The sequence below is a fragment of the Zootoca vivipara genome, chromosome 12 (assembly GCF_965207765.1).
Source record: "Zootoca vivipara chromosome 12, rZooViv2.hap1.1, whole genome shotgun sequence".
In the NCBI taxonomy this organism is placed as follows: domain Eukaryota; kingdom Metazoa; phylum Chordata; class Lepidosauria; order Squamata; family Lacertidae; genus Zootoca; species Zootoca vivipara.
In genome coordinates this window covers 50,885,737-50,908,437 of record NC_142595.1, presented here as the reverse complement: position 1 = coordinate 50,908,437, position 22,701 = coordinate 50,885,737, and the positions used below count along the sequence as shown (strand labels likewise).

Below are 22,701 nucleotides of genomic sequence, written 5' to 3'. Positions count from 1 at the left end.
GAAATAGACACAGTTCTTAAAAACTTGAAATCACACAAAGCACCGGGCCCAGATGGCTTCACAGCAGAATTCTATAAAAAATTTAAGGAACCCCTGCTGCCCTATATGTTACGCCTATTTAATGATATCATGAAAGGGGGGCTTATCCCCAAAACATGGAATCACTCCAAAATAGTCTCCATCCCAAAGCCATTGAAGGACAACCTCAAAGTAGAATCTTACCGCCCAATCTCATTAATAAATCAGGATTACAAGATATTTACATCAATCTTGGCCAATCGCTTAAAAATCTTCCTAGGTAATTTAATAGTCCCAGACCAAACCGGTTTCGTCCCTGGTCGCAACATTACAGACCCTATCAGGAAATTACTGAACTTAATTGAACACAGCAAAACAACCAAACTTCCACTGACAATTATGTCCCTAGATATCCTCAAAGCTTTTGATTGCTTAGAGTGGAAATACTTATTAGCGGTACTAACTAAAATGAAATTTGGCCCCAACTTCCTTCAAATTCTCAAACAAATATATTCTCAAGCCTCAGCAAATTGCAGAATTAATAATATGAACTCAAACACCATAGCAATCCAAAGAGGCACAAAACAAGGATGTCCGCTGTCTCCATTCTTATTTATCCTGGCTTTGGAGCCCCTAGCGATCCGAATCCGAGCAGCCACAGACATCAAAGGAGTGGAAATAAAAGGCAGAAATTATAAGTTAGGGCTCTTTGCAGATGACCTAATGGTCACAACATCAGACCCCTTAAATACAGCAACCTCCCTAATCAGAGAACTCAACGCATTTGCAATGGTGTCGGGCTTACAGGTAAACTTTGGTAAATCAGAAGCCATGTGCTTCAACACCCCTCCTCACATCCAAAAAGAACTTACCAATATCACCAAAATAAAACTCTGTCACACCAAATTCAGATACCTAGGAGTACAAATAACCAAGAACCTCAACAAATTATACCTCCACAATTACAAACCCCTGTGGCGACAAATAAACAAAGACCTAAAAAGATGGGACAGTATGAGTTTCACTCTTTCAGACAAAATAGCCATGGTCAAAATGGTCATCCTCCCAAAACTAACCTACCTATTCCAAACCCTTCCAATTTGGATCCCCCCAACCCAACTTCATAAATGGCAGGGAAAATTACATTCTTTTATTTTCTCACATAAAAAACCAAGGATTAGCATCAAATACCTTCACCTCCCCACCTCAGCAGGAGGATGGGGAATCCCCAACATAGAAACATACTACAACGCCAACCAAATACGCCATATAATCCCATATATACTTGAAGACGAGACTAAACAATGGGTACATCTGGAAAGGGACTCAATTGAAAATATCTGCACCACAGCATATCCATTTCTCCCAAACAAATTAAGGAAGATTCCCACAACACTCAACAGATACACACAAACCATGTTCAAAGCATGGAAAGCAGAAACTAGTAAATTATCTCCAACCCCATCCCCATTAACTCCCCTGGCTTACCATCCATTGTTCCATCATGCAGCACAAAACCTCCAGATGAAGACCTGGCAAACCAAAGGTTTACATCGCTTAATAGACTTTTATAAAGACAACAAACCTTTGACACCACAAGAAATACAGGACAAACTAGAAGACATCCCAATGCCCTGGTTAGCACAACATCAACTACATGCCTTTCTGAACAACCCAACTGTAAAACCAGCAGCAACTAGACCCCTGACAGCTTTCGAAAGCCTCCTCCAATTGCCAAAAGGACACGGAAAAGGGATGGTATCTGCAATTTACAAGATACTAATTCAGACTCCCATAGATCCTCTGGACAAGATAAAACGACAATGGGAGGATGACATAGGGTATGAAATCAACCCTACCCAATGGACTAAAATGTGGTCGAAACCCCCTTTCAAATCTATATCAATGAAAAGAAAAGAACTCTCGTTGAAACTAATTCACAGATGGTACCTGACTCCACGAAAATTATCACTAATACGATCAGGAATCTCATCAAAATGTTGGAGAGGATGCACTTCCACAGGCACGTACCTCCACATGTGGTGGGAGTGCCCTAAAATTCAATCATTCTGGAAGACATCCATGCAAGAAATTTGTAACATAACTAAGCAAGTGCTAGAAATTACCCCAGAATTGGTTTTACTAAATATCTTTCAGGATAACAACGCTCACGCAAATCATAAAGAACTTATAATCCATCTGTTGTCAGCAACCAGAAATATCGTAGCCAGGCACTGGAGGGACTTATCGGGAGTGGGCTTGGACCAATGGTACCAAGTTGTATGGGAAACAGCCTTGCTAGAAAAACTAACCAGTAAGCTGAAACTGACACGGGGACAAACAGAAGAAGACACCTTCACCCCAGTATGGTTCCCCTTCATCACTTATACAACCCAACAGGACAATGACAAAAAATTACCGTCAGCATACAAATCAATATGGCTAACTTGATCAAAACACCCTCCCTCCCCACTCACGCAAGAAATTAAGGATCATCACAGCCAACCATAAATGAACAACCACATTCTAAGACAAATCCTGACCTCTCTCACCAACAAAGAAGCACGAACTAACAACAGAGAACCTGCACAAATGACGCTGACGCTGAACCCCTACACATATCAAGAAAAACAGAAACATCGGCAATCCACCACACCCAACTCCCCATCCCACCTACCTCTTTCCCCCCTTTCCCCCCCTTCCTCATAATGTCTCAACAAGTAAAAAATTGATGTGTAAAAATGATGCATGAAAAGAAAGAGACATTGCACTACCTTTGTAACCTAAGAAATTCTTTAATAAAAATAATTTACAAAAAAAAAAAAAAATTTGTATCGTGCCCTTCATCTGCAGATCTCAGGGCGCTGCACAGCGTAAAAAATGCAATATAAAAGCACAAGATACATGATAGAAAACAAGAACGACAACCAAAAACCCCCCAAAACCCTCCCTCAAAGGCACTTAAAAGGGGTGTAAGATGTTACACCCCCTTATGCCAGCCTTGCCAACCTCCCAGATGCATTTGACTACAACTCCCATCAGCCCTCAGCCGGAACAGGCTGTTCCCCCGTCGGCCTCCAGCGTCCTACGGCTGATGGGAGTTGTAGTCTTATCGCACCAGGAGGGCTTCTCCCAGCCCTACCTGGGATTGACCGATAATAAAATAAATCACAATAACAGAAGCCGGGACTTTCTCCAGGCTCCTCCCTTCCCCGGTGCCTCTAGCCAGCTCTTTCCGTCCGCCTGACTCTGCGTCTCTCCCTCCCCCCCCCCCAGTGCGAGAACGAAGCGCCGGCAGCCACGTCCTCCATGGAGTTCCTCGAGAACCACGGCAAGAACATCCTTCTCTCCAACAGCAACCTGACGGCCACTCGCGTCTCCAGCTACAACCAGGGCATCGTGGTCGTGGCCCAGCCTCTGCCGCCCCAGCAGCTCTTCCAGGTGGGTTCGAGGAGGAGGAGGGCAGATGTTTGGGGCCACCAAAACCTCTGGAGGGCATGGGGGTTTGCGAAGGCTGTTTCAGGATAACAAATGTTGTTGTTGTTGTTTAGTCGTGTCCGACTCTTCGTGACCCCATGGACCAGAGCACGCCAGGCACTCCTGTCTTGCACTGCCTCCCGCAGTTTGGTCAAACTCATGTTGGTAGCTTCGAGGACACTGTCCAACCATCTCGTCCTCTGTCGTCCCCTTCTCCTAGTGCCCTCCATCTTTTCCAACATCAGGGTCTTTTCCAGGGAGTCTTCTCTCCTCATGGGGTGGCCAAAGTATTGGAGCCTCAGCTTCACGATCTGTCCTTCCAGTGAGCACTCAGGGCTGATTTCCTTCAGAATGGATAGGTTTGATCTTCTTGCAGTCCATGGGACTCTCAAGAGTCTCCTCCAGCACCATAATTCAAAAGCATCAATTCTTCGGCAACCAGCCTTCTTTATGGTCCAGCTCTCACTTCCATACATCACTACTGGGAAAACCATCATTTAAACATCCCTAAAATATCAATGACCTCCCTTCTTCTCCTTTCATGGTTCATTTTTGCATATCATAAATCTCTGCATATTTTACAAAAGGAGACTTTGCGAGTGGCTTCCTGGGGGTGGGGTGGGGGTGGGGAAGCGTATTTCCTTCCCTAATAAATCGTTGCATGCCACCCCCAATCTCTGAGTGTCACAAGGTTTTGGGGAGTCCCAGACATGCTTACCCAAGGTTTGTGGTTGCTTTTGGAAAACGAGTCACAGCGGAGATTTGCCATGTATTTCGGAAAGATGGTTTATTTACACAAGCCTCACCCTGGGGCTATCATTGCCTTAGTTAGCTTTTAACACATGCTGATTCCAGAGGGTTAGAAGTGTCTAGTGCACAGCTTACACACCGTGGGTCTAGCGATCGCTTCACACAGGAGAGTAGCCTAGCTTAATAAACTTTTGACACTCCAAGCCTTAATGAGATTCTAGCACCCAATGGACCAGCGTTGGATTTAGGGTGGTGTCGGGTGCAAAATAATAACAACAGTCCTATATTTATACAGGTACCTGCACAATTATTGTGAAAATAAATATTATGGGGGTGCCAAATTTTGTCCTTGCTCAGGGCGCTGTCCCCTAACTGGACCCAGGAGTTTAGGGGAGTCCAGCACCCACAAACTCATCAGAATATATACTTAAACGTAAGTCCCACGGGGTTCAGTGGGGCTGATCCTCTCTCTTGCTGCCCCCCAGGAAAGTAAGACAGGCACTTGTAATGTGTGTGTGTGTGTGTGTGTGTGTTTCTGATGGGGTGGAGGTCAGCTTCTCAAAGCGGTGAAGAGGAATAAAGAGGGAGTTTATTTTTAACAATATTATATATATATAAGAAACCCCATTCACCAACAGGTCCCCTGGACCCCTGACCATTAGGTCCAGTGGTCGTGACCGACTCTGGGGTTGCGGCGCTCATCTCGTGTTACTGGTTTGTTGTTATTTAGTCGTTTAGTTGTGTCCAACTCTTCGTGACCCCATGGACCAGAGCACGCCAGGCACTCCTGTCTTCCACTGCCTCCCGCAGTTTGGTCAAACTCATGTTCGTAGCTTCGAGAACACTGTCCAACCATCTCGTCCTCTGTCGTCCCCTTCTCCTAGTGCCCTCCATCTTTCCCAACATCAGGGTCTTTTCCAGGGAGTCTTCTCTCCTCATGGGGTGGCCAAAGTATTGGAGCCTCAGCTTCAGGATCTGTCCTTCCAGTGAGCACTCAGGGCTGATTTCCTTCAGAATGGATAGGTTTGATCTTCTTGCAGTCCATGGGACTCTCAAGAGTCTCCTCCAGCACCATAATTCAAAAGCATCAATTCTTCGACGATCAGCCTTCTTTATGGTCCAGCTCTCACTTCCATACATCACTACTGGGAAAACCATAGCTTTAACTATACGGACCTTTGTAGGCAAGGTGATGTCTCTGCTTTTTAAGATGCTGTCTAGGTTTGTCATTGCTTTTCTCCCAAGAAGCAGGCGTCTTTTAATTTCGTGACTGCTGTCACCATCTGCAGTGATCAAGGAGCCCAAGAAAGTAAAATCTCTCACTGCCTCCATTTCTTCCCCTTCTATTTGCCAGGAGGTGATGGGACCAGTGGCCATGATCTTGTTTTTTTTTTATGTTGAGCTTCAGACCATATTTTGCGCTCTCCTCTTTACCCTCATTAAAAGGTTCTTTAATTCCTCCTCACTTTCTGTCATCAAGGTTGTGTCATCTGCATACCTGAGGTTGTTGATATTTCTTCCGGCAATCTTAATTCCGGCTTGGGATTCATCCAGTCCAGCCTTTCACATGATGAATTCTGCATATAAGTTAAATAAGCAGGGAGACAATATACAACCTTGTCGTACTCCTTTCCCAATTTTGAACCAATCAGTTGTTCCATATCCAGTTCTAACTGTAGCTTCTTGTCCCACATAGAGATTTCTCAGGAGACAGATGAGGTGATCAGGCACTCCCATTTCTTTAAGAACTTGCCATAGTTTGCTGTGGTCGACACAGTCAAAGGCTTTTGCATAGTCAATGAAGCAGAAGTAGACGTTTTTCTGGAACTCTCTAGCTTTCTCCATAATCCAGCGCATGTTTGCTATTTTGTCTCTGGTTCCTCTGCCCCTTCGAAATCCAGCTTGCACTTCTGGGAGTTCTCGGTCCACATACTGCCTAAGCCTGCCTAAACAAATATATAGCAGATAAATAAATCCTACCTACGGCAGGCATGTCCTAGGTCCGTTTTGGGGGCTTAATCTGGCCCCTGGGGCAGTTTATTTCCTGGGATAAAATCCTAAAAAAACCCTCAAGAACTTCAAAAAAAGGTCAGCAACTTTGGTCCGGCCCTTGGCTCTTCACTTCTTTGAAAAAAGTTTGGACACCACTGGTCCATGGGGAGGGTTACTGTGTATGCTGCTATGCTCTGGATTTTTTGCGCTTTCATATTTTAAACCGCCCCGCAGTCCTCGGCTGGAGGGCTGTACGGAAATTGAATGAATAAAAATAAATAAGCGGTGTCGCACCAATGTTAAGACTGTGGCACATGCCGGGAGGGGGGGGTGTTCTTGCATGCTGTCTCTACCCCTGCCCCGTGGCAAAACCTCTCGGCTCACATCCTGCCCTGTCTGTCCTCAGTTCCAGATAGACTCCTTGAATCAGCAGTGGACGTCTTCGCTCTCCCTGGGGGTCATTGGCAGTTCCCCCGAGCGGCTCAATTTCCCCGCCACGGCCTGCTCCCTCAAGCGCTCCACCTGGCTGCTGCAACGCGATTCGGTCTTCCACAACTCCCTGAAGGTGAGGGGAGGGAGGGAGGCGGTGGGCCGGGCTCCTTTCAAATACATTCTGTGGCTCCCCCCCCCCATCATATATTTATTTATGGTGTTGACATTGTTTTAGAAAAAAACTGCTCCTTTTCCCTTATGCGGTATCCAAGACTTCCCTATCATTGCATATGCAGAGGGATACGTAAGCGGAGGTACAACTGTACATACCCTGTTTCTCCGAAAATAAGACGTAGCCATAAAATAAGCCATAGCAGGATTTTTTCGCATTCAAGGAATACAAGCCATACCCCGAAAATAAGCCATAGTGATAGGCAGTTTAACCTTTTAGGTTAAACTGTACCATACTTAATAATAATCAAAAAGACATCCCCTGAAAATAAGCCATAGTGTGTTTTTTTGAGGAAAAATAAATAATAGAATCATAGAGTTGGAAGAGACCACAAGGGCCATCCAGTCCAACCCCCTGCCGAGCAGGAAACACCATCAAAGCATTCTTGACATATGCCTGCCAAGCCTCTGCTTAAAGACCTCCAAAGAAGGAGACTCCACCAATAAGACGGTATATATTGATTAAGCCCGCCTGCCAGATGAAGACACAGGGGGCAGGCCTTCAAGTTGCGCTGATAATCCACCCCCAGGCCAATAGCCAAGTGTCCCAATCCAATCGCATCAAAGCAAACCATTGTTGGCACCTGTCTGTCTCGAGAGACAATGGAGTGCGCCTCCAGGGGCATTGTGCCTGGAGTTCCTGGGCTGCCCAGAGGACAAGACCCCCCTCTCAGCCTTGCAGGTGTGGCTCAAAGGAAAGGTTGGAATATTTTCTTATTTTCTCTGGCTATATCTGTGTCTAGTATGCCCAATTAAAAAAATTTTTTGACCTGGTAATATATTGCAAATCCTTATGTGTGTGTGTGTGTGTGTTTGTGTGTGCTATTAGGGTGATGACTTTTTTACAACCTCATTTCCCTGAATCATAATTTGATGAGCTTTCATTAAAGATTAGATAAAATCTTACTTTCAAAGAGATAAGATTAAAAAAAAAACCTCACGCACAAAATGATTTTAAAAAATTTATTTATCAGTTTTTTTACCATTTTTGAAGTCGCTGTAAGCAGATATAAAATTGAACCCAAGCTTTAGAGTCACATATATACAACATTATATAGGGTCATCAAACACACAAGGAAGCTTTTTTTAGCTGCAGTAACAGTATAGACGCCGCTAGAGGACGATGTTTTGCTACCTCTCCTGTAGGTTCTTTTCCCAGCATGCCCGGCAGGGTCTGCTGGCTGAGATTTGAGGTCCCAAAAAGGGGCTTTTACCTTGCGCAGGTGTGACATTTGTATACCCTATGTTGCTGAGAACACTCCCCATTGTGGAATGTGGTGGTGTGTCCAAATTTGATACGAAATATATACTGTATAGAATTGTTAATACAATTTTATGAAATGGTAAAACAGCATACAAAAAATTTTAAAATGATTTGTGCATGACCTTTTTTAATATTTCAATGGAATATACCTCATTTTAGTCATTAATAGGCAAAAGTTCATCCATTTGTGCTACAGGAAATAATTTTTGAGGGGAAAAAAAGTCATCACCCTAGTGTGCTATGCAAAAAATCGCAATGCGGGGGAAACTGTGAAGCCAGCCGGTGCTTCTACACAGCTACATCCTTCTTTCAGACATGGTGATCTATCATCAGTATATTGTGATGTCTAGCTGTTGATGCATCACAGTGGAGTTCATAAGTTTGGTCAGTACATTTCCGAGCACAATTCAAAGTGTTGGTGCTGACCTTGAAAGCCCTAAACGGCCTCAGTCCAGTATACCTGAAGGAGCGTCTCCACCCCCATCATTCTGCCCGGTCACTGAGGTCCAGCGCCGAGGGCCTCCTGGCGGTTCCTTCATTGCGAGAAGTGAGGTTGCAGGGAACCAGGCGGAGGGCCTTCTTGGTAGTGGCACCCGCCCTGTGGAACGCCCTTGCATCTGATGTCAAAGAGATAAACAACTACCAGACTTTTAGAAGACATCTGAAGGCAGCCCTGTTTGGGGAAGCTTTTAATGTTTAATAGATTATTCTATTTTAATATTCTGTTGGAAGCTGCCCAGAGTGGCTGGAGAAACCCAGCCAGATGGGCGGGGTACAAATAATACATTATTTTTATTTATTATTATTCATGGACCATGTGCGCAGACTGTCCACCCTTGTGGAGCTGAGTCCCCCCCTCTCCAAACCCGTCTTCTCCTCCTCCTCCCGCTCCAGATCTGCGAGAACTACGGCCCCAACTTGGACACCTGCCCCGAGGGGACAGTCCTGGGCCTTTTGGTAGATTCGAGCAGCTGCCTCCACCTCTACGTCAACGGCATGGACCAGGGGGTGGCCGCGCAGGACATCTTGAACCCCTGCTACGTCCTCATCGACCTCTACGGGCAGTGCGAGCAGGTGAGAGCGGTTTGGGTTTCCCCCCGAGGATGGATTTGGGACAGAGAAAAGAAAGTCCTCCTCGGCGCAGCTCATAGTTAAACTACGGAACTCCCTCCCGCAGGAGGCAGTGAGGGCCAACAGCCTACTGACTTTAAAAGAGGATTGGACAAATTAATGGAAGACAGGGCTATCGAAGGCTCCTAGCCAGGGTGGCTACATGTTCTACCTATGAAGACGGTTCAGAAACTTCAGCCGGTGCAGAATTCAGCGGCCAGGTTGCTCACCGGAGCAAGGCGGTTTGAGCATCTCGCACCGATCCTGGTCCGTCTGCGCTGGCTACCAATTGGTTTCTGGGCCCAATTCAAAGTGCTGGTTTTGACCTATAAAGCCTTAAACGGCTCAGGACCACAATACCTCAAGGACCGTCTCTTCCCATAGGAACCTACCCGGACCCTGAGATCATCTTCTGAGGCCCTCCTTCGTGTGCCTCCTCGAGAAGTCCGGAGCATAGCTGCCAAGTCTCCCGTTTTCCCCGGGAAATCCCTGTTTTTTCCAGCTGTTCCTAGCTGAAAAAACAGATTTTTTTTGTTTTCCCCCGGTTTATTCTGGCGCGGCAGCCATTTTGGAACTGGGCGGAACATGCTCAGAAGCGACTTTTGATGCTGCTTTGCCCAGTTCCAAAATGGCTGCAGTGCGACTTCTGGCGCGGTGGCCATTTTGGAACTGGGCAAAGCAGCATCAAAAGTCACTTCTGAGCATGCTCCGCCCAGTTCCAAAATGGCGGCAGCGCTACTTCCGGTCTGCTATTTCCGGCCCGGTCCCTTATTTCTCTGACAGCAACTTGGCAGGTATGGTCCGGAGGGTGGCAACACGAGAACGGGGCCTTCTCTGCAGTGGTGTCTTCATTATACAGTCGTACCTCGGGTTACGAACTCCGCAAACCCGGGAGTATTTTCACCACGCGTGCATGCGCAAAGCACGAAAATCGCAGAAATGGCACTTTGCGCATGTGCAAAATGGCGCTTCGGGTTATGACCATTTCGGGTTACGAATTGCGTCCCGGAATGGATCGTGTTCGTAACCCAAGGTACCACTGTACACCTTTAGGCGCCAGGCAAAAACATTACTTTTGAACCAGGCCTTTGGTTCATCTGATTTACATCCAACACTCTTTTAGAATGTGGTGGGCTTTTGGGGGGGGGCGGTATTACTGGGTTGTTGTTTTTATTTTGATGGTATATTTTGTGGTTTCATGTTTTGATTTTGTTCTGTGAAGTGCCCTGAGACCTCCGGGTAAAGGACGATAGAATAATGCCTCCACAGTCAGGGGCAGTAATGTTTCTGAAGACCAGTTGCCCAGATCTCTGTCCTTCTCCTCCCTGCTTCTCAAGCCCTGCCTTCTTCCTAGGTAACCATCGTGACGAACGACACTCCAGCCGTGGGCGCGGAGGGAGCCGACCCCCACAACCAGGGCGACATGGAGAAGGCAGACATGGTGGACGGTGAGCAAACAACCCCCCCACCCCCGTCTCCCCTTCGCTTTCCAGGACTGGGCTTCCTTGTTTTTGCAACCTTTGCTGCTGCTCGCGGTGCAAGTTCCGATAGCCAAAGGTGACACAGAGCACCTGGAGGTGTGGATGTCTGGCTCACCTGTATTGAACACCTGTATTTGCAGGTATCAAGGAGAGCGTCTGCTGGACTCCCCCCGTAGACCTGAACACCATGAAGACCTGTGAATACCACGCCCTCTGTGCCCGCTTCAAAGACCTCCTGCTGCTGCCCGGTGAGCAAAATTAGGCACATTTGCATGGATTTGCATAATTTATTCCATGCTGGCTGGTCCTACCGGTAGGAACATGCACAAATTAGATTTATGCTATTTTTTATTTTTTAAACTGTTTAGGAGAGAGCCTTCTCCAGCCAGTTCCCTTCGGACATTTTGGACTACAAAGCCCATCAGCCAGCGGGGCTCAGACTGATGGGAGTTGTAGTCCAAGACATCTGGAAGAAACAAGATTGGGGAAGGCTTTCTTAGAAAAAGAGGAAGGGTTTGGAAATCAGACACCGCTAATTGAATACTGCAGTTAATTGCTTTTTTAAAAATGGGGCATCTCTTCCAGACAGGCCTGCCAGGGACAATGCACCCTTACAGAATTACAGTTCCCAGAGTTCCCTGGGAAGAGGGGCTGATTGTTAAACCACTCCAGGAGAGGGGGAAGGAGGGGTCTCCCAACAACTCTCAGCACCCTTAACAAACTACACTTCCCAGGATTCCTTGGGCAGAAGCCATGACTGGTATCACAGTGTTTTAAATGCACGATGTAAATGTGGCCTGCTTATTTCATGACATTTCATGAAATCACTTGGTTGTAAAAACAACAACCACCCTGAGAATCGGGTTATTGTTAAGCAAAATTAACAATAATTTGAAGGCCTTTGAAATTAAAATGGACTAAAAACAGATTGGGGTAGATCTACACACAGGAGAAACACGTGATAAATAAGTCAGAAATTAAATTGTTAAAACAAAAGGGGGGGTGGAAACGGCTATGGCAGGGGTCCCCAAACTACGGCCCCCGGGCCAGATGCGGTCCAATTGGCCTCCCAATCCGGCCCGTGACGACCCCCGCCGCTGCCCGCTCTTACGGCGCGGCGGCGATCTTCAAAATCTGCAAAAAAACGCCGAAAATCCTTTGTGCGCATGCATATGGGCCTCTCCCGACCCAGAAGAGGTCATTTCCGATGCACTTCCGGGTCGGGGGAGGCCCATACGCACGCGCACAAGCGATTTTCAGCGATTTTTTCCCGAGCGTGTGCGCATGCGCACGGGCGCGCACTCCCCCGCCCTCCAGCCCGCTGCGTGCGCACTCCCCTGCCCTCCGGCCCGCCGCGCGGTCGGCGCGGCGGGCACCGGCCCAAAGCCCGGTAAGTCTGGGGACCCCTGGGCTATGGAAAATCGCAAAAGATTTTTTTATTTTTAGTTGCTCTCCAGTGCCATCTGCTGTTGCATGTTTGTAACACACTCAAAACACTGTGTTTTTTTTTACTAATGTAGCTGAGTCCTCGCACAAGTTTCTAACCTAGTGGGTAAACACAACTGCTTTTGAGTGATGTCAATAGGCAGGGAGTTCCAAAGTGTAGGCGCTGCCGCACTAAAACAGCTTGCTCTTTATTAGTTTTTCAAAATGCGAACGCTACAGCCTTGCCAAAGGTTCTTTTTCGTGTGCCGTGGTAGAACACACAGGGCATATTTTGGGTCCCCCTCTCCTGTTTTTTCCTGACCTGCGCCGCTTCTGCCTCATCCGCCCTGCCCCAATCTCTTTCGCCAGACGACTACTTCGTGGAAGACCCCAAGTTCAGCCTCTGCTACTGCGAGTCGTGTCACAAGCTCCGGGGCGACGAGGCCTATTACAAGCGGGGGGAGCCTCCCCGGGACTACGCTCTGCCTTTCGGGTGGTGCCGTTTCAACCTCAGGTACTGAGGCCTAACGCCGAGTAAATTGGCAAAAATGTATACAGTGCTACCTTGGTTCTCAAACTTAGTCCGTTCCGGAAGTCCCTTCCAAAACCAAAGCGTTCCAAAACCAAGGCACGCTTTCCCATAGAAAGTAACACAAAACGGATTAATCCGTTCCAGACAACCCCTAAAACAGCCATTTAACATGAATGTTACTATCTTAACGAGACCACGGATCCATAAAATGAAAGCAATAAGCCACGGAGCAATGGATTCAAACTTCAAGAAAGAGGATTCCACCTAAACATTAGGAAGAACTTCCTGACAGTAAGAGCTGTTCGGCAGTGGAATTTGCTGCCAAGGAGTGCGGTGGAGTCTCCTTCTTTGGAGGTCTTTAAGCAGTGGCTTGACAGGCATATGTCAAGAATGCTTTGATGGTGTTTCCTGCTTGGCAGGGGGGTTGGACTGGATGGCCCTTGTGGTCTCTTCCAACTCTATGATTCTATGATTCTATTCTATGTACTGCAATCACACAATCAATCAGTCAGTAGCTGAACCGGGTTCCACACAGTCACAAACACAAAAAATTGAGCCACAAAAACGCAAAACAAATAGCAAAAACAGACAGACCTCAGCGTAACATTCAAAACGGAAGGGTGGCACTCAAAACAGAGCACGTTCGGCTTCTGGAAAAAGTCCGCAAACCGGAACACTTACTTCCAGGTTTGCAGTGTTTAGGTTCCAAGTTGTTTGAGTACCAAGGCGTTTGAGAACCAAGGGACCACTGTAAATCTAAATCAAACAAGTGTTGCAAATGTAAAGAGAAAGAAGGTTCTTTTTATCATATGTGGTGGTCTTGTAGCAAAGTTAAAGCTTCCTGGGAAATGATAGATAATGAATTGGAAAGGATTTTTAAAAGCACTTTTGTTTAAAAAAACAAGCCAGAAGCTTTTCTTTTGGGAATTATAGGGACAGAACTACCTAAATTGTTTAGAAACCTATTCATGCATGCGACTACAGCGGCAGGAATGTTACTTGCCCCGAAATGGAAAGAAGCAGAAGTCCCAGCAAAGGAAGAATGTATGCAAAAACTTGTGGAATATGCAGAAATGGCGAAACCTACCGGGAGATTAAGAAATCAAGACAACAAACTTTTTATAAAAGAATGGAAATGGTTTATTGAGTATTTACAGATAAATTGTAAACAGATAAGAACACTGGCGGGATTATTGTAATAACCTGCAGTTTTATAAGAGTATATATTTGAAGTAGATGAATAAGTGAGCGAATTAAGTTAATTTGGATATGCAGAAGATACTAAAAATGAATTTAAGGCAGGCATAGGCAAACTCGGCCCTCCAGATGTTTTGAGACTACAACTCCCATCATCCCTGACCACTGGTCCTGTTAGCTAGGGATGGTGGGAGTTTGTTCAGTTTCTGATAATTGGTTCTCATGGGAAACTTACAGATTCTTGCTTCACACAATTAACTCAAGGCAGTGTCAATTTACTCTTGGCAGGAAGCCAAGGTCTGCTTGGCCTGGAAACTACTCTCTGATTGGTTAACGACCAGCACTGAACTCTGTTATCTAGGAATACTAGCACAGTTGTTCCTTGTTGGGTGTTAGGAGTAGGAGTGCTGCGTATGGTTGGAGAGAGAGAGACAGAGAGGATTTATTTTGCTTTGCTTTGTATGCAGAAACTCTGCTGGTTTTATTTTTTTTTAATAAATCCTGTAAATAGTTATTCTGCGTCTAGCCGATTAGTCATTTCCACCTCAACTAGCTTCTGTGCTGTGCAGGAAAACTCTGCTACGTTTGGGCTAAAGCCACTAGAGCTATGCCTGACACTTCAAAATTCTAAGAGAGTTGTGGTCCCAAAACATCTGGAGGGCCGAGTTTGCCTACGCCTGATTTGGGGAACTGCAGAAAGAGGGGGAAGGAAGTCAAGTTTTGAAATGTTGAAATGATTGTAAAATTTGTGAAATGTATAAATCTGAAAAGCATAATTTTTTTTAAAAAAAAGTAAAGGGGGGGGGCACACAAGGAGTTGCCTAGAAGCACAAACCACAGAGCTGTTGGTCTCCCTAGGCTGAAGTGAGACGGAGAGAATTGCTTCCATCTGGCAATATAAACTTCAGAAGATTCCTCCTGGATCAGGCCAATAGTCCACCTGTTCTCACAGGGTTTCGCACTTATTGCATTCCTCCTTTTCTGTGGGTTTGTTCCCCCCCACCCCACCCCACCCCACCCCAAAGTAACCCTTTCCCGTCTTCTCGGCAGGGTAAATCCCCGGTTGGAGGTGGGAAACACCTGTAAGAAATGGCACATGGCCTATCACGGGACGAGCATCGGATCCGTTCGGCGCATGCTGGACCAAGGAGAGCTGGTGCCAGGTAAGGGGGTGGTGCGGAGGTTGTGTTTGCTGGGGGTGGGGGGATGCCAACTCCTGCCTCTGCAATGCCTTTGTCACCGTCCCCTACAGGACAGTTCCCTCCCCCCCGCTCGACATCGTCGCTTCCCCCCCCCCAAGCCCATCAGGAGAGGCTGACCCAACCTTGCGTCTCTTCCTCCTCCCTTTCCGCAGGAAGCACGTCGATCCTGAGCTGCCGCCCGGTCAAGGCGGACCCGCAAGGCGGGGGCGGGGGTGGCGGGGGCGGTAGTGGGGGGTACCACGAGCCCGAGGAGAACAGCTCCCACAGCCGTGAGGACCTGCAGCGCGTCCTGCTGTCTCCCACGCTGCGCTACGCCGGACTGGAGCCTTTCGCCACCAAAGTGCAGTACGTATCCCGGTGTGTGTGTGTGCGTGGAGCAGGCGGGGCGCCAGTGTGGCACAGTGGCTGCTAGAGCAGCGTTTCTCAAGCTCGGGTGCCCCGCTGTTTTGGGACTACAACTCCCATCATCCCTGGCTGCTGGTCTTGCCTGCTAGGGAGGATGGGAGCCGTAGTCCGACAACAGCAGGGTTGAGAATCGTTGGCGTTGAGAGTGTATGACCCTAGGAGCTGGGGGGACAAGGGTTCGGCTCCCCCAGCTCAGCCATGAAGCTCCCCTTGTGTGGGGGGGGGGAGGCCCAGTCACTGCCTTTCTCTGCCTAGCCTACCTCACAGGGTTGTTGTAAGGAGGAATCGACCAGGAGGAGAAGCATGTGGAAGCAGTAAACAGAATTTTAAAAAAGCGAGGGAGGGAGAAATAGGCTTCTTCTTTCCTCTCCATCTCAAGGAAGCAGACCGTGAGAGAGCAAGCAGGGAGACCGTCCAGGTGATGCTGTTTTTGGATTGAGAAGCAGGGAAATGGATTCTCAAAATCGAAGAGTTTAGAGATCTCTCCCCACACACTCGCCCCCCCCCCCTCAAAACCCCTGGTAACTTGAAGACAGTTGATAGGATCAGGCCAGTGGCCCATCTGTTCCCATCAGATGTCAAGGAAATAAACAACTACCTGACTTTTAGAAGACATTTGAAGGCAGGCCTGTTTAGGGACGCCTTTAATGTTCGATGTTTAATCATGTTATTAATATTCTGTGGGGAGCCGCCCAGAGCGGCTGGGGAAACCCAGCCAGGTGGGCAGGGTATAAATAATAAATTATTATGATTATTATTATATCACAGTGGCCAGCCAGATGCTCATTACAGGAAACCTGCAGGCAGGATCCGAGCACAAGAGCTTTCTCTCCTCCTGCGGCTTCCAGCCACTGGCATTCAGAAGCATCTCTGCCTCTTGACTATGTAGCCAGAGCAAAACCATCCTGGCTGGTAGCCGTCAGGAGGCAATTTCTGGAAACCTCAGGATGGGAGAGCGGCTCCCCTGCTTGCGGGTTTACCCTAATGGGCACCTGATTGGCCACTGTGAGAACCGGAGGCTGGACTAGCTGGGCCACTGGGCTCATCCGGCAAGCTCCTCTTAACGCTCTTACGTTAAATTCTCAGTTGGGGAATAAACGGGAGACCTGGTGGAAGGCAAATTATGACCTCAGCCGTAGGGACCCTGGACCAGAATGACCACTGCAAGGTCTTTCTAATAATAATAATAGTAATTATTATTATTATTTATACCCCGCCCATCTGGCTGGGGCGGCTTCCAACAGAATAATAAAATACAATCATCTATTAAACATTAAAAGCTTCCCTAAACAGGGCTGCCTTCAGCTGTCTTCTAAAAGTCTGGTAGTTGTTTTTCTCTTTGACATCTGACGGGAGGGCGTTCCACAGGGCGGGTGCCACTACCGAGAAGGCCCTCTGCCTGGTTCCCTGTAACTTGGCTTCTCGTAGCGAGGGAACCGCCAAAAGGCCCTCGGTGCTGGACCTCAGTGTCCAGGCAGAACGATGGGGGTGGAGACGCTCCTTCAGGTATACTGGGCCTTTGAGGCCGTTTAGGGCTTTCAAGGTCAGCACCAACACTTTGAATTGTGCTCGGAAATGTCCTGGGAGCCAATGTAGGTCTTTCAGGACCGCTGTTATGTGGTCTCGGCGGCCGCTCCCAGTCACCAGTCTAGCTGCCGCATTCTGGATTAGTTGTAGTTTCCGGGTCACCTTCAAAGGTAGCCCCACGTAGAGCGCATGGCAGTAGTCCAAGCGAGAGATAACTAGAGCATGCACCACTCTGGAGAGACACTCTGCGGGCGGGGAGAGTCTCATCCTGTGTACCAGATGGAGCTGATAGACAGCTGCCTTGGACACAGAATTGACCTGCGCCTCCATGGACAGCTGTGAGTCCAAAATGACTCCCAGGCCGCGCACCTGGTCCTTCAGGGGCAGCGTTACCCCATTCAGAACCAGGGAGTCCTCCACACCTGCCCGCCTCCTGTCCCCCACGAACAGTACTTCTGTCTTGTCAGGATTCAACCCCAATCTATTAGCCCCCATCCATCCTCCAGGCACTCACACAGGACCTTCACTGGTTCCGATTTGATTTCTTAAATGTCAGGGTTTTATTTTCTCCCCCATCTGTGCCCTCCCTCCCTCCCTCCCTCTGCCGACACTTCCCCTCACCTTAGAAGGTGGTAGACCCTCCTCCTTTATAGGAAGTTGCCTGGCCATCAGCGATTTGTGGATTTCAGGAGGTCGGGTGACCCTCCCCTGATTCTGCCTGCCTTCTCTCCCGCAGATTCAAAGACCCAAAGTCCCACCGGCGGCACTCGGCCCAAGTGGCCTTCCAGGTGTGCGTCCGGCCCGGGTCCTACAAAGTCTGCGCCCAGTCGCTGGCGGCCTCCGAGCCCCTGGACCCCCGCTTCAGCAGCGCGGACATCGAGTGGGTCACCAAGGAGAAAGGTGCTACCGTCCTCTACGGGCTCCTCGTCCGCGTGGAGTGAGGACCACCCCCCCAGCCAGGAGCGCTTACGATGACGACGCTGCGGCGTTTGGCGGGGAAGAACGGCGGGGGAAGTGGCCGTTGCCAAAAAACAAACTCCCGACCCCCTCCCCCTGCTACGCACAGACTGGTGGGGGGGAACGGGACGACGGCTACGGCAATCGACAGGCACAAGAGACTGCCCCCCCCTCTCTCAGTGGGGCAGAGGACGGCGTCGCCCCCCCCTGTGGCCACTGATGGCTGCTTCTTCTACCCCCCCTCCCCAATTTTTTCCTTTTTTTGCACAGAGACAAGCTAAACTTGGGGGGTTTAGGATGTTTGGGGAGTGTTGAATCTTGTATTTAAGAGCATGAGGGGAAGGGGGGTTGGGGTAAGCGGGGTGGGGGAATTAGTTGCCACAAAAGGACTTCCGCAGATTTTGGGGTGCGGGGGCTCTTTCTGGAACACCCAGGGCTTTCTATACCGGCAAAATTAATCTTTCTCCTCCCTCGCCCTTCCAAACTCGCCCTCCCTTTCCCCCTACCTGCAGTGTTGAGTCTGTTCATTGGGAAAGAATAGGAAGTGGGGGTTTTTTTTGGGGGGGTGATATTGGCTCCCTCTGTTTTTCTTCGACGGCTGCATTGCGACAGGATCGGAGATTTCGGGAGGGTGGCATGAAGGGGGCAGGGGGTGGGGTTGACCCAGCCGCTGCCCCCCTCCCTGGAAGAGAGATGGGTTTCATCCTCCCCACCCCCCCCGCTTTATTCAGCCTTCTGCACCAACTCTGTTTACCGCCCCCAGTTATGCCCACCTAAGAGAAGACTCCGGTGATCCTTCCTCTCTTCCGACCCCCCCCCCCCCGGTACAACAAGCACATAGCCCTCTCCCCCCCCAAATAAATTACCTTGCTCTTTTTATCCTGAAGGAGCCCGGCACCCACTTCTCAAGTGTGTGTTAACACCGATTTTCCCTTCTCAAGCCTCTTGATATTTTTTCTCTCGCCTCTCTCTCTTCCCTTATTTATTTAAAACCTTGTGTTGGTTGTCAAATTAAAATTTAAAAAAAATGTGAATTTTCTTGAGGGGCGAAAGGGTACATGGCTTTTAATGCCCACCCCGCCCCCCTTTGATTTATATATATTTTAAATGATATTTATGCTGCTTTTTCACTTTATTTGTTGGAAAATGACATGCATTGGGGTGCTTTGTTTTTGTTTTTTTACTTCTGTAAAAAAAAACTTTGTTTCCCCTTTTTTTTTTTTTGAACAAAAGTTTAAAAGGTTGTACAGTGCGTTTTCTCCCCAACTTCCTTGCAAGGGTTTATAAACCAGGATTCAGCTGGTTCAGTGTCTGTGTCTCTTTTTCCTACAACCGAAGAAGAGCCTGCTGGATCAGGCCGGCAGCCTACTCAGTCCAGCATCCCGTTCTCCCAGTGGCCAAACCAGATGCACGCAGGATTTGAACACGAGCCCGCTCCCCTCCTGCAGTTCCAGCAACTTGTACCCAGAAGCATCGCCGCCTTCCGCTGCGGAAGGGGAGAGCACAGCTGCCGTTAGCCCTCTCCTCCTCCAGGAATTTGTCGGATCCCCTTTTAAAGCCACCCAAGTTGGCCTCCTGTGGCAGGGAGTTCCGCAGTTTAAATGTGAGCAAGTACGTATTTCTCCATTTCCTAAATCTCCCACCGTTCAGCTTCATGGGATGCCCACGATTTCCTGTGTTAGGAGGGAGGAAAACTTTCCCTTTGCCGCGCTTAATTTTACAAGCTTCTATTGTGTCGACCCTTAAAGGTCCCAAATGTTGCAACCTTTGCTTTGCATGGGAGCCGTGGAAATACATTATTTTGGGGTGGGGTCCCGTTTTCCTGGAGCCGCAGAAGATCGTGGATGTAACGAAGGGCCGAGGGGTGGGGTGACCCCCTTCCGCTCTTTGCGGGGTGAGAGTTTGGAAGCAGCATTGGAAAGCTGCCTTATATCCCAGCACTGGCTGGCAACATCTTCTCACTGTTGCCGCCCATCTCTCCCAGCCCTGCCTGGATGATGCCATCGGGCATTGGACCTGGGACGTTCTGCACGCCAAGCAGCTGCACTGCCACCCGAGCCACAGGCCTTCCCCGTGATTTGCAAGGAGTGGACATCTCCATAGGCGCCGAGCCTGTGTCACTCCTTGCCACTTGGCGGGCCTGGCTCTGGCTGCAGGGAGACTTTGCGAGTGGCTTCCTGGGGGTGGGGGGTGGGGAAGCTGTTTCCTTCCCTAATAAATCGTTGCATGCCACCCCCAATCTCTGAGAGGCACAAGGTTTTGGGGAGTCCCAGGCATGCTTACCCAAGGTTTGTGGTTGCTTTTGGAAAACGAGTCACAGCGGAGATTTGCCATGTATTTAGGATAGATGGTTTATTGACACAAGCCTCACCCTGGGGCTATCATTGCTTTAGTTAGCTTTTAACACATGCTGATTCCAGAGGGTTAGAAGTGTCTAGTGCACAGCTTACACACCCGTGCCTAGCTTAATAAACTTTTGACACTCCAAGCCTTAATGAGATTCTAGCACCCAATGGACCAGTGCTGGATTTAGGGTGGTGTCGGGTGCAAAATAATAACAACAGTCCTATATTTATACGGGTACCTGCACAATTATTGTGAAAATAAATATTATGGGGGTGCCAAATTTTGTCCTTGCTCAGGGCGCTGTCCCTTAACTGGACCCAGGAGTTTAGGGGAGTCCAGCACCCACAAACGCATCAGAATATATACTTAAACGTAAGTCCCACGGGGTTCAGTGGGGCTGATCCTCTCTCTTGCTGCCCCCCAGGAAAGTAAGACAGGCGCTTGTAGTGTGTGTGTGTGTGTGTGTGTGTGTGTGTGTGTGTTTATGATGGGGTGGAGGTCAGCTTCTCAAAGCGGTGAAGAGGAATAAAGAGGGCGTTTATAACAATATTATATATATAAGAAACCCCATTCACCAACAGGTCCCCTGGACCCCTGACCATTAGGTCCAGTGGTCGTGACCGACTCTGGGGTTGCGGTGCTCATCTCGTGTTATTGGTTTGTTGTTGTTTAGTCGTGTCCGACTCTTCGTGACCCCATGGACCAGAGCACGCCAGGCACTCCTGTCTTGCACTGCCTCCCGCAGTTTGGTCAAACTCATGTTTGTAGCTTCGAGAACACTTTTGAACCATCTCGTCCTCTGTCGTCCCCTTCTCCTTGTGCCCGCCTCCATCTTTCCCAACATCAGGGTCTTTCCCAAGGATTCTTCTCTTCTCATGAGGTGGCCAAAGTATTGGAGCCTCAGCTTCACGATCTGTCCTTCCAGTGAGCGGAGAGGGCTGATTTCCTTCAGAATGGATAGGTTTGATCTTCTTGCAGTCCATGGGACTCTCAAGACTCTCCTCCAGCACCATAATTCAAAAGCATCCATTCTTCGGCAATCAGCCTTCTTGATGGTCCAGCTCTCACTTCCATACATCACTACTGGGAAAACCATAGCTTTAACTATACGGACCTTTGTTGGCAAGGTGATATCTCTGCTTTTTAAGATGCTGTCTAGGTTTGTCATTGCTTTTCTCCCAAGAAGCAGGCGTCTTTTAATTTCATGACTGCTGTCACCATCTGCAGTGATCAAGGAGCCCAAGAAAATAACATCTCTCACTGCCTCCATTTCTTCCCCTTCTATTTGCCAGGAGGTGATGGGACCAGTGGCCATGATCTTGGTTTTTTTGATGTTGAGCTTCAGACCATATTTTGCGCTCTCCTCTTTCACCCTCATTAAAAGGTTCTTTAATTGGTTACAACCATTTAAAATCCAGGAAACGGTTCAAAGCAGGCTGCAATGCCAGGAAATATGATGGAGCTCCAAAAGAGACACGTGTCTCAGGTGGGGAAAGGCCAGCGGGCAAAGAGGGCGCCAGCAAGAGCACTTAGCGCTCCTTTTGCCTCTCGGACTCCTGGGTCCTTTCACATCTTGGGGGGGGGGAGGCGACAGGCCCTCCTTCATTCAGCTCGCTCCCCACCCCTCACACAGACAGGAGTCCCCCTAGGACAGTTCCCCCCTGCTCCAGCACCCCATATATTTTTTTATCGAGGGGTGCCAAAAGTGGCAGGGCTCTTCCGCCCTCTCGGACGCCTGGGTCCCTTCCCCTCTGAGCAGGAGCACGCAGGACTCCTGGGTCCCTCTCTCAGTTGGGGGAGAGCGATGAGGCCTTTCCCAAACTCCTGGGTCCCCTTCAGCCAGTGGGGGTGTGTGGAGCCTGCCCGGACTCCTGGGTCCCTCTCTCAGTTGGGGGAGGGGAAGCCCAGTCCCGGACTCCTGGGTCCCTCTCTCAGTTGGGGGAGAAAGGGCAGCCCTTTCCCGGACTCCCGGGTCCCCTTCAGCCAGTTTGGGGGGAGGGTGGACCCTGCCGGGACTCCTGGGACCCTCTCTCAGTTGAGGGAGAGCGGGGAGCTTTTCCCAGACTCCTGGGTCCCCTTCAGCCAGTTTTTTTGGGGGGGAGGGTGGAGCCTGCCCGGACTCCTGGGTCCCTCTGTCAGTTGGGGGAGGGGGCAGCCCAGTCCCGGACTCCTGGGTCCCTCTGTCAGTTGGGGGAGAAGGGGCAGCCCTTTCCCGGACTCCTGGGTCCCCTTCAGCCAGTTATTTTTTTGGGGGGGGGGAGGGTGGAGCCTGCCCGGACTCCTGGGTCCCCGTCAGAGGGGGGGGCGGGGCGGCTGTGACCCGGAAGAGGAAGCCGCGCAGGGTGTTGGCGTCGC

At 49.0% G+C, this 22,701-nt stretch overlaps 1 protein-coding gene across 1 annotated transcript in view; it reads left to right on the top strand.

The window, feature by feature from the left end:
* The window catches only part of NEURL4 (neuralized E3 ubiquitin protein ligase 4), a 62,863-nt gene extending 43,560 nt beyond the window's left edge, over window positions 1–19,303 (top strand). The window contains exons 21-29 of the mRNA XM_060281922.2: window positions 3,295–3,459; window positions 6,644–6,802; window positions 9,059–9,238; window positions 10,629–10,722; window positions 10,896–11,003; window positions 12,550–12,694; window positions 14,960–15,072; window positions 15,264–15,456; window positions 17,780–19,303. Of these exons, the coding sequence (XP_060137905.2) occupies window positions 3,295–3,459; window positions 6,644–6,802; window positions 9,059–9,238; window positions 10,629–10,722; window positions 10,896–11,003; window positions 12,550–12,694; window positions 14,960–15,072; window positions 15,264–15,456; window positions 17,780–17,984 (1,362 nt within the window). The 3' untranslated portion in view covers window positions 17,985–19,303. The remainder of the gene's footprint in view (window positions 1–3,294; window positions 3,460–6,643; window positions 6,803–9,058; window positions 9,239–10,628; window positions 10,723–10,895; window positions 11,004–12,549; window positions 12,695–14,959; window positions 15,073–15,263; window positions 15,457–17,779) is intronic.
* The last annotated feature ends 3,398 nt before the right edge of the window (window positions 19,304–22,701 follow it).